The sequence below is a fragment of the Scomber japonicus genome, chromosome 2, assembly GCF_027409825.1.
Source record: "Scomber japonicus isolate fScoJap1 chromosome 2, fScoJap1.pri, whole genome shotgun sequence".
NCBI lineage: Eukaryota > Metazoa > Chordata > Actinopteri > Scombriformes > Scombridae > Scomber > Scomber japonicus.
This window is the reverse complement of record NC_070579.1, coordinates 39550405-39571365: the sequence shown is the minus strand read 5'-3', so window position 1 is coordinate 39571365 and position 20961 is coordinate 39550405. Positions and strand designations below refer to the sequence as shown.

The 20961-nt window shown below is 39.2% G+C and overlaps 1 protein-coding gene across 1 annotated transcript; it reads left to right on the top strand.

Annotated features, from left to right (window-relative positions):
• Window positions 1–699: 699 nt before the first annotated feature.
• On the top strand, window positions 700–14287 carry tmem132a (transmembrane protein 132A). The gene is given in 15 exon segments (XM_053327933.1): window positions 700–742; window positions 3033–3259; window positions 3384–3596; window positions 3697–3852; window positions 5369–5394; window positions 5396–5455; window positions 5601–5870; window positions 5956–6108; window positions 10087–10282; window positions 10404–10547; window positions 11087–11289; window positions 11623–11842; window positions 11927–12118; window positions 13310–13787; window positions 13845–14287. Coding segments are annotated over 15 exon segments (3024 nt in total).
• Window positions 14288–20961: the final 6674 nt, after the last annotated feature.

Genomic DNA, 20961 nt, shown 5'->3' with positions numbered 1-20961 from the left:
CTCATGTTCGTTTTTGGAAATCTTTCTTGTTTATTCAACTTTAGTCAAGTCAAATCAAATTTATTTATATAGCACATTTCATACGGCAGGCATAAACTCAATGTGCTTAAAAATAAGTAAAGACAAGGCAAGGCAAGGCAGTTTTATTTATATAGCGCATTTCATACACAATGGCAACTCAATGTGCTTTACATAAAACAGAAAAACATGTAATTTGAGAAACATTAAAACATACAATTAACCCCCCACACCCCACACTAATAATAAAAACAAAGTACAGAAAAATAGAAAGAGAGAAATAAAATGCTAGAATAGAGCATAAAGATCATACATGACAAAAATATATAACATTACATTGACATTACATATATAAAACAAATACAATAAATCATAAAATAAGAAGATGTTACATATATAAAAACATATAAGAACATATAAAACAACATAAAAAATGTCAAGGTGAGAAGGTATTACAATAAGAGAGTAGGGTAAGAAGTATTATTATCATTGTTAAAAGAAATAATAATAATACTGTTGTAAAAAGGAGGTTTTACCCATTAACCTAACTAAAAGCTCAGGAAAAAAGATATGTTTTTAGTCTGCTTTTAAAAGAAGACACTGTTGTAACAGACCTGAGTTCAAGACTAGGACCATAATGGCTGAAGGCACCATGAGCTGATTTTAGTATGTATTCTAGGTATGGGGAGGAGACCTTTATTTGATGATCTCAAAGGTCTGGCTGGTGTGTATTCAGAGAGCATGTCAACAACGTAAGAGGGAGCTAGGCCATTCATAGCTTTAAAAACAATAAGAAGTATTTTAAAATCAGTGATTTGCTTTACTGGTAGCCAGTGAAGAGAAATTAAAACAGGAGTGATGTGTTCACACCTTCTAGTTTTAGTTAATACTCTGGCTGCAGCATTCTGAATAAGCTGGAAATTAATGCATGAACCAACTGTTCAGAATCAGACTGTGACAGGAAAGATCTCAACTCAACTTTATTTATATAGCACTTTAAAACAACCACAGCTGAAACAGAGTGCTGTACATAAATAGATAAAACAACACAGGGACATAAAACAATTAACAGGAAATAAATACTAAGATAATTGTTTATTGTTTTTAAAACAAATTAAAAACAATAACTAAAAAACTAACAAACCATAAAACACTAAAACAGGAGCGGAGGCTCATGCACGGTTGAAAGCCAAGGAATAAAAATGGGTTTTAAGACGAGTTTTAAAAATGGACAGTGAGGAGGCTTGTCTAATATTTAAAGGAAGCTCGTTCCATAATTTAGGAGCAGCTACAGAAAAGGCTCTCTCCCCTCTGAGCTTCCGCTTTGACCTCGGTACCTCCAGGAGCAGCAGATCAGCTGACCTGAGGCACCGAGCAGGAGCGTGGGGGTGAAGGAGCTCAGAGAGGTAGAGCAGGGCCAGTCCATTTAAAGATTTAAAAACAAATAAAAGAAATTTAAAATGGACTCTAAAGTGTTCAGGTAGCCAGTGGAGGGAGGCCAGGATGGGAGTTATGTTCTCCCTCTTACGTACTCCAGTTAAGAGGCAAGCGGCTGCATTTTGCACCAACTGGAGACGTGCGAGGGAGGACTGACTGACTCCAAAATAAAGTGCATTGCAGTAATCCAGCCGGGATGTGATGAAGACATACTGTTTCAAAGTGCTGTAGTGTGAGGAAGGGCTTCACATTTGCCAGCTGTGTAATGTGAAAAAAGCTGGACTTCACCAGAGCACTAATTTGCCGATCCAGTTTAAAATCACTGTCCATCTTAAAACCCAAGTTTGAGACTGTTGGCTTTAAATAATCTGCCAAAGGGCCCAAATCATTTTAGGATATATTTCTCAGATGATAAAAAGCACTCAGAGATACTGGAAATGTGCTCTTCTGAAAGTTAAGATCAGCATCCAAGAAAACATCCAAAAGATCTACCAGTAAGGTAAGCCAGTTAAGAAGTAGTCAACTGTATCAAAGGCTGCACTGAGGTCGAGAAGTACTAGAACAGTAACTTTGTTGGTTGTCAGAGCTTATTTTAAGATCATTCACAACTCTGACCAGAGCAGTTTCTGTGCTGTTGTTAACTTAAAACCAGACTGGTAAACAATATATAAAATATAAAAAATATAAATTGTTATATGACACATATAACATGTGTAATTGTTGATATATCAATCAATCAATCAATCAATCAATCTTTATTTGTATAGCGCCAAATCACAACAAAGTTATCTCAAGGCACTTTACACATAGAACAGGTTCTAAACCGAACTCTTCAGGTTTTAACTTTAAAGAGACCCAACATTCCCACATGAGCAACAGTGGCAAGAAAAAACTCCCTTTTAACAAGAAGAAACCTCAGGCAGAACCAGACTCAGAGTGGGCGGCCATCTGCCTCGACCGGTTGGGGTAGAGAGGAGAGAAAGGAAGGATAGAGGAGAGAAGCACAATGAAAATCAACAATGAAGCTAGAAGGTCCAGGACTGGAATCTGTCATCTGGACGTCTACAGGCCCAGATTACCTGTGAGACGAGAAAGCACAGACAACTCCGGGGAAGAAGTTTTGGTTATTGAATGCAATTAAATACATATATACAACCTTTTCAAGAATTTTCCCCAGGAATGGTAGGTTTGAGATTGGTCTATAGTTCTCTAGGACACATGGATCAAGACTGCACTTCTTTAACAGTGGTGTAACAATAGTGTGTTTGAGAGCTGTGGGGAAGATTCCAGAGAGTATTAACAATTTCAAGGACACCATTTTTACTAAACAGTTGAGAACACTTTTAAACAACTTGGGGGGCATTGGGTCAAGAACACATGTAGCTGAGCTTAACTGTTGTAACTGTTGTAACTGTGTAACTGTACTACTTCCTGTAGCTCATAACTTAGAATGGGAGTGAAGTTGGAGAGGATGATGGCAGTATGGTACTTGTGCCAATTTTTTGAGCTAGGTTTCCTGTTTTTTGAACAAATCTTTTTTTATACTCCTTCACCTTCTTTTTCCTCTTTGTCTTCAGTCCCTCCAACTCTGCTCCAGCCTCCTCTACCTCTCTCCTTGCCGGTCCACATGTCGGTCATCCCTCCTACCTGGCAGTTCCTCCCTCTGTCCCAGGCACAGCTGGGCCCTCTCTTCTCCAACTCCACCCCCTTCTCCTCCTCCCAGAGCATTTTCATGGTGCCCCCACCCAGCCAGTCTACCAGACCAGGCCTTCAGGCCTCATTTGGCCCTTACTCAATCACGCAGGTAAGAGGACAAGGACAGGACAAATGACATTTGTGGCCCCCTTGACCAAGAATGGCATTGTATGCAAATACTACTACAACTGCTAAATCTAACTAGCTAAACGCTTGCCTGTCTCTTTCCATAGCTCATATCAGAGCCTGCCCTCCCTCTGTCTCCTCCCTTATCAGCCTCCCTTCTCTCAGAGCATGTGGAGAGAGATAGGGATGACCAAGGGCAGGACAGGTTCAGGGTGAGGGCTCTGTTTCACAACCATGGCGACACAAGCACCAGAGGGACCTGTATTACCCTGCATGCATTCAAGGAGACAGAGGAGCACAAAGCCTCTTGTGTCACAGAGGTGAGACCCAGTTTTTTCTCAAACTAGTGTTTCTCTTTCATCATCCCTTTGACCATTTGTCTTTCCTTCCTTTTATTTCCATCACTTTGCTGTTTCCCAGCCTCCTCTAGGACTTTGCGTGATAACTCTGACACTGCCCAGCGACTGGTTCAAAAATCGACACACCAACCAATCAAATCAAGATTTGGACAAGTGGATCAGTAACATTAAATCCCGTCGGCGGGTTCAGAGGCGGGAGAAGGATGGACATCATCATGTCAACTTTGTCAAACGTCAGCGTGTGTCTTCTCCTTCACTGAAGTGAGGTTTTAAAGTTTAACATCAAGCTAGTACGTTAGTTTAACACGAACCTCCCACAAGGTCAGCAAAGCCTTGTGGGAAGTGTTGACAATTGTTCTCATTCACATGCTCTTCTATTTTTTAGTTGTCATACAACTGACAGGTATGAAATAGTGATTTAATAGCAGCTCATAAATACCACATTTTAAGCAGTAGATATTCTCGAGATACTGTGGTGTAGTGACAAAATCGGTGACGTAAACTCTACTACCACACAGCCCCCATCTCTCACTGGGCAGCAAAGCTCAGATATCCCCATACACAACATCAAGCTGCCATTAAAAGCTTTATACACTCCACTTCATGCACAAATTGCTTTGGAAAAACTCTTTTTTGCAGGGAGAAATACACAGTTTTAGTCTGGATGGAGCTGAACGGAGAGAAAACGGTACACTTACAAATTTAATTTGCTTAGTGGTGACAGACTCTAGAGCCTACAGTTGGATGTTGGGATGGAGGTGTGGCTTATTAATATACTTACGCCATAAACAGCAGCAACAGCATTAAGATAAGATAAGATACATTTATTGATCCCACAGTGGGGAAAATCCATTGCTACAGCAGCTCAAAAAATAGTAATATAGAAAAAACAAAACAAAATAAAATGTATACAACAATACAATTAAAAACTAAATAAAAGGTTACACACACACACACACACACACACACACACACACACACACACACACACACACACACACACACACACACACACACTATGGTATCAATTTTTACATAATTTGTCACAAATGATTTTATGTTTATGTTTTTAGGATATGTTCTGCTCAGGATTGCCAAAATGCATTCAAATTTAAATGTAGAAATACTTTTATAATTTTTTATAATTACGCTTAAATACACTGGAGGTGGACAAAATTAAATCATTCTATATATCTATATTCTATATCATTCTTTTGTGGTTACATCATTAAACATTTTCAGGAGCTCTAAGTCTTACTTTTAGTAAAAAATGTTGTAAATGTTATTTCATAAAAATACATAAAATCAACAGAAATACAAAATAAGCCTGTTAGTAATTAGTAATAAGCCTGATGCTACTTTTAAAACAATTTTTACATATATTTTTGAATTGCTCAACCCTTATTTGTCACCAAACCAGTGAAGAGTTTTCCAAATCCAACTTGTACACTTGTACAAGAAAACCTCACAGACAACGAAGAAGAAAATGGACTTGCATAAATCTAACTGTCTTCAGCCAAGGGAAATAACTTTGGTTTTGGCAAGGAAATCTGTTTAAAACAATGGCTCTACACTAAACTATCTTTCTATAGATCCTTCTTTTTCTCCTATGAATTGTAGGCAATATTGACTCATTTATCAGTTGCATGAGTGACAGATAAATTTATCCCTTCATTCAGATACTATCCAAGTGTTAATGAGGGCACCGAAGGGGATGTTCCACGGGCTCTCAGATACCAACGGGGCCCCGTGACAAACCAAATACAGCTGTACTACTCCTCATTCAACACAATGGACAACCGAAAGCTTACACAACCTGGGTATGTTGAGGAGATTTTGCTGTCTTGTATTATAGAAAGACTATTTAGGCTCTGATTTCTGTCTATGCAGCTCCCAAATGTATTGCAGCCTGACTGTCATTTGCCAACATGACAGTGTCCTTCTTCCTATTGATTATCCATCCAGATGTGTAGAGGACAGAGTGGATCAGTCTCAGAGGCAGCTGTTCCATATCAAAGCAGTGACCCTGAAGGATGTGGAGGAGGAAGAGAAGGAAAAGGAGCAGAGTAGGACCAAAGAAGAAGTAGCCTGTTTGGACATGCAGGAGGAGGAAGAGCTCAACTTGGACCCACATGTCCTGATTCGCTATCACAGGGGACCAGTCCTGATAGGACAGCCAATCAGGGTGTCTGTGAATCTGAGAGCTAACTTCAGCTCTGAATTTGTTGTCATCAGGTAAACACAAAATGCTTTATATGAACATATTGGTTTGTGGGGATTTTGTTACTAACAATGCTTGCTGTCATCGACTGTTCCACAGGCTGAAGGTGAAAAAGGGATTGGTGTCGATGGTGGCCCAGCAAACTCTGACCTCTGAACTGTGGGCAGTGACCCTGGAAAGAAGTCAAGGCTCAAAACATGATGTGGTGTCCATCCTCTGCCACAAACACAGCACAATCAAACACATACACAAGTAGGTCAAGAGTTTCATTTCACCTCAGTTCAGTGTGTCCATGAACCTTTACAATCAAAAATGTAGAGCAAATCTTTTAGTGACTGAGAACAACACCTCCAATCATAGTAACTTTTAAAGACCAAAAGATAGAAATACAATGCAGCCATCCACTTAGACAATTAAAGAAAGATCACTTTTTTTGTGTAAGCACTTGGTGTTGAATACAGCATTTATGGTAATCTTTAAGTCCTCACTTTGCTCCCAGAAAAGTGTCAAACCACACCTGAAACATCCTCCAAACACCTTGCTGACAGCCAGATGATGAGAGGGGGTGTGTTTCTGTGGCTCAAGAAGTAGAGAGGTCTTCTACTAATCTTAAGATCAGCAGTTTGATTCCTGGCTCCTCCAGTCCATGTCATGTGCTTGGGCAAGATACTTAACCCCAAATTGCTCCCGATGGCTGCACCAATGATGTGTGAAAGTTACAGTAGCTTCCATCTAATGAGCAGGTTGTGTACTGGTAGCCCCTACCATCAGTGTGTGAATGGGTGAATGTGACATGCAGCGTCATGCTTTGAGTGGTCAAAAAGACTAGAAAGGGTTATATAAGTATAGTCCATTTACTAGCAGTTTTGGTAACACACAATCACACAGTTGGTCAGGTGTAAGAAGGGGCTGTCATATGCTTCTCCCTTGAGCTCTCTCTTTTCATTCTTCACCCAAATATGTATGCTACTTTTTGAGAGCACAGCTAAGAGCACCGTCATGAATGCTTGCCAGAACAGACTGCCTGAAAGTATGCATTCAACACGCCTTGTTTTTTCACCCAGCTTTGAAGTATGGACATTCAGGTGTACATTCCATGGTGTACTCCGCCTCTTTCCGAAGGTCAGCTGGGAGGATAAGCAGTATAAAAAATAAATAAATGAACATGGTTAGGCCACACTTTGTAAGAGCTGGTCTGAAGCATACTAACACTGTTACACTGTATATGCAAGGTCACCAGCATAATTGCTTTTCACTGTTTGAGCCATTGTTATACTATTGAAAGAGCAATGAGCAAAATGAGCAACTGCCACATGGCTCCAAATTTACACTTTATTGCTGCTTTCATAGTTGATTTGAACCTTATCCCTGTCCTGTTCCATGTGTATTGGCTTTTCTTCAGCATGACTTCCAATCCTGTACATGCGGCACGTAAGTACACAAACACACACTTTGAGCTAGGCAATAAGAGAATGCTGAACCCTTTTGTTTGGGTTCACTTGTGCTCACAATAACAATGCTGACTAGTCCAATACAGCTCTAACTGAATTTTGTCTCCTTTTCATTCAGACAGAAATCCTTAAATTGGGGAATCGTTTGCCAGCAACTTAGGTAGTTTTGCTCTTCGCATGACATGCAACACACTGTTTTCAAGACATTGTCTTGAAGTACATTGAAATGTGTCATTTTGTTCACATATATGGTCCAAATGGCAGTCACAGCTTATAAAGATGCCAATTCTGCCAGTCCAATTTCATTTAATTTTTATTCAAAAACTCAAATAAAAATACCAAATCAACTAAATTTGAGCAAGTTAACAAAATTGGGCCATTTAGTTGTGTTACTACTACTATAATTACGGTAACCTAAAGGCACTCGTTCGGATTGTATTGGGCTGCCGCAATTACTGTATTAACAGTGCAATTTCATTTTAAAAAGCAGAATTCTCGCTCAGTGTGAGTTAGCACCAGGCAGAGGACGGAGCAAAACCGTGGCACAGCCATTTCGCGCCACTGACGGACCCGGTGGAAATCTCGGGTAACTCTGGTCCTGCACTGTGGTCAGTGTGCTGTGTGAGAGGGGGAGTGGCCAGCGGCTAGAACGGCAACAGCAAATATGTGCTTCTTTTACCGATATATGTATCTATATCTTTTACATTTCTTATCCAAACAAAGTCAAACTTGGCACTGCACTTACTCATGCCCGAAGCAAGACACCTGTCATGTGTGAAATCAATCGAATGAACAGTTCGAGAGATATGCGAATAACAGACAGACAGACGTTCCTGTCATTTATAGATAAATAGATGATTCGGTCGAGGCAGATGGCTGCCCACTTTGAGTCTGGTTCTGCCCATAGACTGTATAAAAGAAATGGACGTAACATCCGTGATGTCACCCATTGGTTTGTGGACTGCTGCTTGGAAGCCAATAGTTTCGAATCAAGGTAGCGCCATCTTGAAAATTTCAGGTGCATGCTGGGAAAAATAAAAACACAGATTCTACTTATATGGGCATGAGGCGGGGCCATGGGCGGAGCAGGAAGGTTGCGATTGGTTGCAAGGGCTGGATCTCGAGAACATTGGTCAATCAACCTGTCAATCACGACGTAGCCACGCCCTAATGCATACCCTGCTTTATCGTCAAATATAAAATCAGGGAGGCCAAAATTTCACAAATGAACATCATACTGCATTGAAGAAGGCTTTAAACTAGCGATTGAGACCATAAACACATTTTGAAAACGGTTAGAGGTTAGAAATCAAGTGAGAAGTTGGTGAATTCTCCATTGACTTGTCTCATTGACTAGAGATGGAAGTCCTTTTGACACCAAAAAGTTATTGTGCTTGGCCCCACAAATTAGAAACACATAATCTAAGCATATAACTCATCTGAATTACATTACTTTGATCTCCAGCACCACTGTAAGAAACCCAGGACTTGCATTTGATCAGGATTTATAAAACAAATTTCAAGGATTGCTTTTTTTCATCTTCGTAACATTGCAAAAATCAGACACATCCTGTCTCAAAATTATGCTGAAAAACTATTTCACACATTTGTTACTTCTAGGTTGGATTATTGTAATTCGTTGTTATCAGGCTGCCCTAACAGGTCTTAAAGACTCTCCAGCTGGTACAGAATGTAGCTACACACGTACTGACTAAAACTAGAAAGACAGATAATATTACTCTTATTTTTGCTTTTCTGCATTGGCTTCCTGTAAAATCTAGAATCTAGTTTAAAATCCTTGTCACTTTCAAAGCTCTTAATGATCAGGCTCCATCATATAGCTCATAGTACCTTATGAACCTACCAGAACACTGCGCTCCCAGCATGCAGGCTTACTTGTGGTTACTAGTATCTCTAAAAGTAGAATGGGAGGCAGAGTCTTCAGCTATCAGGCTCCTCTCCTGTGGAACCATCTTCTAGATTGGGTCCGGGGGACAGACACCCTCTCTATGTTTAAGAGTAGGCTTAAAACTTTCCTTTTTGATAAAGCTTATAGTTAGGGTCGGCAAGGCTTGTTTATGCTGCTATAGGCTTAGATTGCCGGGGGACTCCCATGATGCACTAAACTCCTTTCTCCTCCTCCCTCTCTCTCTATTTCCATTTACATTCATATGCTATTAATGCATAATACAATTTGGCCCTGGCATTTTTGGCCATGGCGGACCACCATGATTATTTATACGATATGCAGAGGCCCACGACATACCAGAGGATATATGCGCACATTGTGTTGTTGCAAAAATTAAAATAAAGCGCCTACATGGAAGCGTTATTAAGAGTTTAACATGTTTAAAAATGTATCTTTCACTACTTACAGAGACTTTCATCTTGGGAGAGATGGCTACAGTGCCACAATTCCCATCTTGAAGTGAAAGTGGTTGTCAAAGAAACACTGCTGGTGATGTCTTTTCAGTGTTTAATGAAATATACCGGTTATACAATTATACAAATACAAATAAGACAATTAGGCCTACAGTAATTTTACACCCATGTAAAATTAATAGCTCCTCAAAGTGGCACCCTAAAGTATGAAAAACAGAGAGAGAATGATATATATATATCTATATATTATATATATATATATATATATATATATATATATATATATATATATATATATATATATATATATATATATATATATTAGCTAACTTTATAACAGTTTTGATGACTGTGGTTTGAGTAGAATCTCTTCTACTCAAATCTCTTCTTCTTTCAGTCCAGCTGTCCTCCAACCAGTGGTGTGTCTATCAGTTGATGGCCTGAGACGAAGTTTTGGTGTTGCAATGACTGTGTCAGCTAACTGGTGGGTGGAGTACTCTGCACGTAGTAACCCTACATTGCCACATGGGGCCGCAATGAGTTTCTTCTCATTCACTGATCGACAGATTTATGGCATTGCTCCCATCACAGAGGTAGTTCATTCATTCAATTCCTACCCAAATCCCAGAATCTTTCAAATCTTTAGAGGGTCATCTAATCTTATTATTGTCAATAATGTTTGCCAATGTGTTTTCTGATTCTCTGTGTCCCCAGAGCAACACAATCATCAACACAGCAATACTGACTAATCAGCCAGTGTCTCTTCCTGTCATTGTGCTGTCTATATGTCGTGATGGGAAGGTGTCAGATGTCACCTCTGCAGTCATGTGTCACTCAACTAATGAGAACATTGTCAAGGTACTTTTTTTTTAACCAAAAGGATATAAGAAAAATACAACAACAAACATATAGGTATTCTATGATTGACATCACCTTTCTTCAGGACAATTTCAGCCTAGTTTTCCCCAAACAACTTTTATTTTATTTGGATAACACTGCTATTGGGTGGAAACTCCATATTTTGTTTTGGACATACTAGGTTTCTAACAGTGACCATAAATATCAATATCAAGAGAATGGGTCAAGCTATGTGTCATATTCTTTAAAGCCCCACATAAAAAAACTTACTTAAACATACTAGCCCCTGGGCATGATATGAACTGCTTTGGGACTAAACCAGGTCCCTTAGCCAGCTGTGCTGTGCCAAGCTGACAAGCTGAGGAAGAGCTTTGTATTATAAACATGCAACACACTGTTTGCAAGAAGTTGTCTTGAAGTACATTAAAATGTGTCATTTTGTTCACATATGACAATTGTAACTATATATAGATGCCAATTCTACCAGTCCAATTTGGAAAGTCTTTCTTGCTTGTCCTTGGTCTCCACCCTAACCACAGGTCTCCAGTGATTGCTCCACCGTCTTTGTGGACGGCAGTGAATCAGGTTTGGGCAACACCTGTGCAGTGGTGGAGTTTCTACTGGGCGCACTCAGTGGCTCTCTGTGTCTAGAGGTGTGGGCTCCTTCAGTGCCTCTGCGTGTCTCCTTGGCAGACCCCATTCTTAATGCCATCAATGGCTGGCACCACTTCACAGACAAAGGGTATGAGATAGCCATTACACTTTGTTTTAATGGACCTCTTTCTGGGCTTTTTTTCTGTGTGTTTTCTGTGTATATAAAGAGGTTCACCATAGGTTATAAGGTCTAAAAATAGTAAATGGCTGCATTTATATTACACTTTTGTCCAAATTTGATGATGTTACTTATTCACATTTACTTAGAGCAGCAAGATGGAAGATGCAAACGTATATATATATGTATGTGTGTATATATATATACACATATGTATATATATATATAAATAGAAATGTATAAAAGTATATATGCATGTGTGTGTATAGGCCTATATAAATCCCATGTGTCCATTTTCCTCAGGTGTGTGCCAGTGTATCAGCGCTCCTCAGTCCAGGTTCTGACTCAGTTCACGGCTCAGGACTCCCAGAGCAGAACCACACACCTCCTTGGCTCAACTGATTGGTTTGTGGATGTGACAGAGCTGGTCCTGAACTGGCTCAGAGTAGAGGACCCACGAGTGGCTTCTCTTGGCACCGAGAACAACCTGATTGGTTTACGGCCTGGAAAGACATCTCTCCATGTAGGTGATGATTACAGATTAAATCAGCTGGACATCTTTATCTTCTGAATATGATGATGATGATCATCATCATCTCTCTCTCAGGTCGTTTCTAAGCACTGGGATGGTGTGTTGGGCAGCTGTGACATCAGTGTTACCTCTGACACTGTTACCCCCGGTGACCTGTCTGTGCAGGTGGTCAGTGGCCTTGGCATGTCAGTCAAGGCCAGCCCCACCCATCCCTCTATCATCACAACAACAGTGACAGCCTACAATGTCCTCTACAACTATCACCAGGTGAGAAACAGGTGATTTATGATATCACTCATGAGCAGGTGTATAGGAAAACTTTTTGGAAAGGCACTAAAACATTTTTTAAAAGCCAGTCCTCAAATATTAGCATTGAGCTGTGGCATTACAATGAAATGTAAAGATTGACTAAAAAGGTGTAAAATGGAATTCATTATATGGCTAACATAGTAAACTAAGCATAATTTACTGATGTACTGTACATTTCCATAACACTTATTCCATCAATATCATTATCATTAGTTATCTCATACTCCCCACCCTGCTGCTCTTACTATCTTTCTTTTACAATGCAAACAGTGTGGTTCTGTGTAATTTGTTAGATGTTAAATGGGCAGTCTTTTCACAAACCCGTGTTTTCTTCCTGCCATCCTGGAGACTGTTAGGTCCAAATGTATTCAGTGTTTACTGAGCATTTACTGAATGTACTGAACAGGCACTGAATCAGTGTTTTCACTTTAATTGTACAGGGTGGCATCATTATCTATTCATTCGGAATATGTATCTATCATTTGTAAATCTATTCATTTGTGAAATCAATAGTTTGGAAGCACTGCAGTGTTGTTCTGATTTTTGTTTGGTTGGCTACAGGTAGCCATACATTTGTGACACATGTCAATGAGGTGGGCAATTACAAAAATTGAGAAAATCAGGTAAAACATTTTTACCTTAAGGTTTGGTTCTACTTGAATGCATCTAGAAATCAGAAACTGCACACTGTGCCAATGGTGGCCATGTTGGTGTGACAAGAGTGGGGCTGCAGTAAATTAACCAATATTCTCAAAACAATCCAACTATGCCACCATGAGAGGAAAAATATTACCTCAGATCGGTACCACGAACCCAAAAGGCAAACAGGTTTTGTCAGACAGGTTTGTCGGAGCTAAAATATGTTTTTTCTTGTGTTTATATATCTGCTTGAGCTGCATGTCATTGTGTCACACATCTATTTCTGTCACATTAAAAAAAGGGCTGTGCCAAATAAAGGTCTTTCTATGCTGTTGAGATAATAAAACCATTATATAGCATATATTAGGCTGAGACTGATACAGGGACAGGGCTAATCTTATATAAGTAACTATGCAATGTAAAACTGCGTAGTATGCAGTCTACAAAAATCCTTTTCTCCTCATCCGTCTTCTATCGTCTGTGCGTCTCTATGTCTCTCTCTCTCTCCAGGAGGCGTCCATCAGCATTTGGCTCCAGTTCAGTGATGACACTGCCTCCCTCCTCTCCTCCTTCAGCGACCTTCCCTTTTTTTTGCACCTCTCCTCATTGGCTGAAACCGTTGTCGGGGTGACGCCTGGCCCAAGCCAATCCGTCTTCGCCCAGGGTGATGGAGGAGGGCCTCTACTGCGTGCAGAGCTTCTGGTTTCATCATGTGTTGACCAGTCGATCACTTCAAACTCTATCACTGAGGGCCAAATGGATATGACAGACACTAGAGGAGGGCGTGGGACAAAGAAGCTGGCTAGGGGATCTGGTTGGATAAGAGTTAACTTGGACTTGGGCTCCCTCCAGCCACTAGGAAACAAATATAAAGAAGAAGAGGAGTTTGACTTTGACATTTCAGACATGCTGGTCGAGTCAGACAGTGATGTCTACTCATCTAATTTTGATGAGGGTGGAGAAAATGGAGAGAATGAGAATTTAAGCAGTAGTGAATACTATAACAAAGTTAGTGGGAGTATAACTAATAGAAACTGGAAAAAAGTTGGAAATGGAGGAATGGTAAGTCGGAACAATCTGGAAAGAGCTGTGCTGATGCCAAGCCAGGAGGAGGGTACTGTGTATTTCTCCCCGAGCCAGGAGAAAGCAGGAGAGAGAGAGGAGGAGGATGAGCAGGGTGCTCGAGAGCTGGAGGTCGGCGTGGGCACCATCCTTTCTCTGCTCTGTCTCTCTGCCGCCCTCTTCCTGGCAAACTGCCTCCCCTGCGCCCTCTGTGAAAAGAGGAGGAAAATAGTAGAGAGGGAGAGAGAAGAACAACAACTTGAAGCAGGCACAAAGGAAGAAGAGGAGGATGAAGAGGAGCAGAAGAAGAAAGAGGTAGACAGGAAGTTAGAGGACAGGAAGGAGACTGAAGGTGAAGACAAGCCAAAGCAGGAACAGGTGGAGGACAATAAAGAAGATGTGAAAGAAGTAGAGATCGTTTGCTGATATATGCAAGGGCAACCCAGTAATTTTGTGAAATAGTCACAAAATGTAACCTATTGACTTGTATCCATAAACAGTAGAAGTATCTGGATCATGTCATCATAGATTGAGTCACTGTGTAAATATTAGGTCATACCACTGTCCTATCTTCAGCTATCAATATTCATTAACTCCTCAGGCAAACTACTGCCTAGATCAGCCACCATACATTGATCACTTGTTCTGACCACATGTTTTGTCAGCTGTGTACTATGAGTTCATCACATGATGCAGTACTTTGTGATGTGGCTGTGTTTGCACTTCCGTCATTTCATATGACGGAAGTCCTAAGCTCAATGTTTTGGAAGAACCAGAAAATGTGTATGATCTGGATTCTGGGTTCCAGTTCCGAAGTACACTTACATTCATTTTACCTTCATGTGACTGTGAGACTATAGTTGTGAAGGTGAGGTCTTTGTCTCAGTGATAAAGCTTTTATTTGTTCTTTCCCTGTCTCTAAGCTTGAGTTTACTATCACATTTTTAAACTCTTAGGGCACAAAAGTAGTGGTGGACTCATTAGACTCATTGTGGACTCATTACACACACACACACACACACACACACACACACACACACACACACACACACGCGCACACACACACACACACACACACACACACACACACACACACACACACACTATGCTTTGTGAAAAATCAGTGTGCCGCTGATGTAGCATACAGTGTAAATATACTGAATAATGGCTTTGTATTTAGAGATTATATCTTAAACTCAGCAACATCTAAAGCCAAATTGCTTTTCACAATATATTGTGAAAAGCAATGTAGACAACCAGAACAGTTGTCATCAACTAGTTCTGGTTTTATATGAGTGTGTTTGAAATAAAGTGTTCTTTATTAAGCTTTCTTCTTTTTAAAGAGTTGCTGATCAAGGAAACTTGACTGACAGTCATGACAGTCAAGTCATGTCTTTTTTTAGTTTTCTGAAGATATGTGTGTGACATTTTTCATCTATTAGAAAAGTATCAGGGGAGAGTGAGGTAAGTTGAGCCAGTGGGTAAATTGGCCCACCCCCTGTATCTAAGCAACTGTACACATTTGTTTTGTTGTCATGTGAGCATAAATTCTGGAAGCACCCTTCGTTCCTCTTTGACTGTGATGGAGAGAAGCTCATTGTGCTGTGGTAAATAATATAAAATATTTTTCTACATTCCAGCTATAACGACTGTTATGTCCAGACAAATTTATCCAGGTGTAAAAACATATATCGTACATGTTGATGATGCCCCAGCATTTTAAACCATGTAACTAATTTAGCTAAAGATAAGCCTGAATTGCTAGGCTGTTTTTTTCCAAAATGGTGGTTGTGGGGTAAAAGGAGCCAAATGCCTCACCATGAGGCAGAAGTTAATTTAAGTCTAAATGGTCTTTTTTTTTTTTTTTTTTAAGATTTTGTTGGCATCGACACCTTTGTTAATCAGTAGATCAACAGGAAACATGGGAGAGAGAGGGGGGGTGACATGCAGCAAAGGACCTCTGATCAGGATTCGAACCGGGGTCGGCTGCGTACATGGCATGCGCTCTAACCACTCGACCACCTGCACACCCTTAAATGGCATTTCAATGTAACATTACATTATGGTTGTGCATCATTTGGAAGATCAATGTCTTTGGTCAAGACACTTAACCCCAAATTGCTCCCCATGGCTGCGCCAGTGTTGTGTGAATGTTAGTGTTCATGTGATGAGCAGGTTAGCACCCCATGTGGTAGCCCCTCTCACCAGTGTATGAATGTGCGTGAAAGGGTGAATGTGACATGTAGTGTAAAAGCGCTTTTACCTCAAAGAAATGCTGTGAACTGGTATTTGTATTAGTGGAAAGAAACAAGATCCCTGTCCCTGACAGCTAAAAACAGAATGGTTTTGCAGGTAGGGTGTCCAAAAGATCAGATGATAAAGTAGGTCAACTAAGACTAACTTATCTTGTCCTGCAGGTAAATACAGGCCTACCATGGAAGAATGAATAATATTCTTTTAGGTCAAGATTGGTTCAACAACTAGTTTAACTGTATTTTAACCCTTTTTATTACATGCTACATTTATTTACCCTCTCTGTTTGATGGGTGTTATGTTGAATCATTGAAATACTGAACAAATGATGTATGAAAATTGTTTCACTATTTTAATTAAAATGCTCTGAATAATAAACTTGTATTTGGGTTGTTATTTATTGTTTAAAGATACCTAGATTTCTTTTTAGTTTAGATTTCAACTGGAAAAAGTAAATGGGTCAATTTACCTCCAGGTGGCCACTTATTCAGATCAATTTACACCTAAGCTGGGCCAAGTTGAGCCCTTAGTCATATTTTCATTGAAATTGTAATTACAGGTTGAAAGGAGACATCCTGAAATTACGCTAGATGGTAGATGTAAATTACAGTTGATGTTTTCATTTTCATTCTGTCATTCTGTGTTTTTTTCTTGCTTAGAGGACAGCATATGCAAAAAATGGCTAAATATTTAGCAAACACAATTCTAATCTCCAAGACAAATATAGTGAAATCTTATCCCTATATAATGTTTATCATAGTTTCTGCCTCCTACAAACACCATAGACTGAACCCTATGCTCAATCCATATATGGACTACACCGACAGAGATGTTATTTCGCCATACCCTAGTGGTATGAAGATGGAACTAAAAGTAAAATGGACAGCAAGAATATCTAATCTAATATTATAGGATATTTGGAAAATATTTTTCTAATATCTATTCACATGATAGTCTGCTCTGGAGATATTTCAACCACTTGATACAGATGTGAGCTGAAACCCTGAAAGTAGGGAGTGTTTACTACGACGTGCCTACACGCCGGCCATCTTGGTACAGGGCCACTCGCTCCTGCAGCGCATTATGTGTATATACGAATGACGTGTTTGCACTATTAAAAAGTGTTCATACATCGGTCAATTGTAATAAAAATAAATAAATAAATAAATAAAATTGCTCAATTGTCAACATATATTCACATGGGTTGTTTGTTACAAATTTCAGACAGATAGACAGACAGATAGATAAGATAGACACGTTTTTAACAAATCAAACCGTTTGGAAATCGGTCGAGATTTCAGTGAATAATTCTACTGTGGAGTAGCTCTTACCTCCGTAGACATACATGCACTACTGCCTCTGCTAGCCCTGTACCAAGATGGCGGCGCTTTAGGCACGCCTCTCCACAGTCAATGCGGCGTCTACGTATATATGGGGTAGACACCTGAACAGCAGCTAACATTTGTGTAAACTATTATTAGCGTCAGCTAGCGTTAGCGTCAGTTTAATGCAGTGGTCACCATTAACATGTCTGACGCTAATGTTAGCTGCAATTCAAGTCTGTCTCCCCGTTAGACAAACAGCATTGTTCAATAACAGCAGTCATTTACTGTTAGTTATGCTTATATCATTATCTGCTATCTTTTTTCTTCATCCTCTTTTTTTTTCTTCCTCTTCTCACTACCAGATGGATAGCTCCTCTTCATTTTCCTTCAGCTTCATTTCCAATTTACAGAACAATAATTTAGCATCAAACAGATTAACGTGAGGTGGGATCATGGGATTGACATGGGGTCCCTTTAGCGAGGTTTCCAACTGAGATGTCATTGCAAATCACCCATTGTTGTTTAAGGGGTTAGGGTTAGGGTTGTGGTCACTGCGGTTTATACACTAATATTTGAGACATTTCGGTAAAAACAGCCCTCGGGCCCAAGTCTCACCTGGTCTGCACCTGCTCCGCCACTATGTGACAATATCTATTCACTAAACCAACCCACTATAATTGACACTATATTGACAAATTATATGGAAAATAGTTTAGTGAGGAGGCTAATGATGAACAATATTAGTGACCATTTGCCAGTTTTTGTGGGAAGGAGAAGGGGGGCATAAAATGAAATACAGGAGACTGAGAACAGAAGAATCAATTAATGCATTTCGAAGTGAATTACTATCACAAAACTGACAAGAAAAAGACATTGACAAAGCATGTAAAACATTTCTAAAAATTTTCATGACAAAAACTATTCTATCCTAAGTCCCAAGTTATTCTGAATATTTTATTGACAATTATAGGTCTTTAAATAATATGTATGATGTGATAAACAACTCTTTTTTTCTTTTTCTTTTTTTAAATTTTGGACCAAAATTGGCAGAAAAAAAATTTATGACAGCCTACACCGTCAAGAGAGGGAGAAACTGTTGAAGATTATATTGAAAGAAACCCAAGTAAAATGTTTCAGAAAGATGTAGAAAGAAAAGTTGATCATCATCATCGTAATTGTTAGCAAGTGCAAGAATAGACAGCTACTGAATAAAATCGATATATTAATCAAGAAGTTATTGACAGTTTTGCAAACCCATTAACCTACATCAGCCATTTGTCATTTCCCACCGAGCTACACACTTCACCTTCTGGATCTCCACTGGCTTCATCTCTGAAGTACTTCCTGAATCTCACCTGGCTATACTTACATACTTACATATATACAACAGTATGTATACATACTGTGTACTTCAATTTTGTCTCCAGCCTATATTCGCACTTTGGTTTGCCTGCTTAGTTGACTCATAACAATATGAAGATTCATCATCTTCATGACATAAACATTCCGTGAGTCCTTCCCAATTTTGTATATAATGGTTTACATGTTGAACTCTTATAATAACTGGACAAGGTATTGTCATCTGTGGGGTGCCTACCTCTGAACCCTGTCAACCAGGAATCATCTGGTGCAATCAACCTCACTATCTTCAGGTCTTTAATTATGTTTTTGTTCTCTCTTTCCAGGAGGCTGATGAGAATCCATTGAAAATTCCATTGTCTGCTGTACTGTTCACCTCTTCATGACATCCCCATCATGTGATCTGATGGCAGGAAACAGTCTTTTGGTCCACAGCGGGGTGATGATTTCAGTGATATATGTGTGTGTATGTGTATATACAGTATATATGTATATCTATATATATATAGATATACATATACATATACATATGTGTGTGTGTGTTTATGATGGTTGCAGTAGCATTGTTTCATTGGAATAAAGTTAGCAATGAAGCAAATGCTTGTTGGAGGGTGCACCATTATTAACAATTAAACCAAATTCAAAAACTGTTCAAACAAGAACAAATTCAAGGAAGACCAGTCAACATTTTGGCCCATTTACTGCAAGTGAAGTATTAATGTTTCTACCCAAAACATCATATCATAGTCTGTTTTAATGTGCTTCCTTTAACCCCAAGACAACCTTTAGTGTCAGACAATTTTACTTGAGTACATTCAAACAATTTATCACAGTGCATAACATGGTTAGTTATCACCAAAACAGCTGCAGCTGCCTGGAAAGTTGGAATTCATTCAACAACTACTTTGGAAAATGGTCAGCAGAAAAGTATGTATAATATGAAGCTAATGAGCTAAAACTGTTTGGTTCTTCAACTGAGAGCTAATTGTCTTACAGTGATTCCTGTGTCAGACACAAAACAACTGGAAAAATGACAACAGTCAATATTGCCACTGTTGTTTCACATTTTTTATTTCTGGCATATCGCTAATTATGAATGAGGAAAATGAAGTATGCCCCTGTGTAAATGTTTTTGCTTTTCCAATAAAATATTACTAGCATTAACTAGGGCTGTAGTCTCCTGGTCTATTAGTTGGTCGATATGCGCTTGTCTGACCAAATTCTTATTGGTCGAATAATTATCGGGTTTCTTTCATAAGGGGAAACATGCTACATCAATAGCCTTCCAGGATTAATCCATTATTTCCTGCAGTAGGAGGGACAGACTAGCAAATGACATATGAAAGGGGTGTGTTATAAAAACACAGGGCCTGTACTACAAAGCAGGATTTGGGGTTTGCGAGGTAACTTCAGGTTCAACTCTGGGTACTGTGACTGTGGTTCACTTCTTACCGAGATAAATCACCATGGCAACTGATGCTGAATGGCTAACCTGCTCTGGAGCAGGTTAAATTCCAAATTAAGATCCAAACTTAACCAATCACATCACCGAAAAAAAGTCATCAGTCCTACAGGATCCCGACATGGACAAGTCCTGAGTTTACAATAAAGCAACAAGTAAAAAAAAAAAGATAAATATGGGCTAGCTAAATTTTTATAGGTCATTAGAACATCTAGGCTTTTTGTTTCCATTCCGGTTTTAAAGCAGAGTTTCTAACAAACAGAGACCATTATTACTGTAGCTACATTAAACACATAATGATGATTTTGCTGCATTTTAATTGTGCAAAGTATAGTTTATCCCCAGTGAGTGAAGCTGATTGTGGATGATTATATAGTGATTTATCACTGCAGCTCAGAATAACATGAAACAACTGTGTGATGATCACTGGAAATAATGAAAGATTTTTATTTTTATTAAAAAATACTTAAAAATTTAAAATACTCACTCTGCTGAAAATTTTAAGTCACACTAATTCCTGTTCCTTGTGCCCTAAAGTACTTTTAATATTTGTGTTTCTACATCTGTTATATTAGACAACATGATGTGTAAAATTTGCAATTATATGCGAACTACAAAATGTATTCAGGAAATACAGACCTGAGGTAAACTACATGAAAGAATACATTTGCTTTACAGTAGGGCTGCAACGATTAATCAAT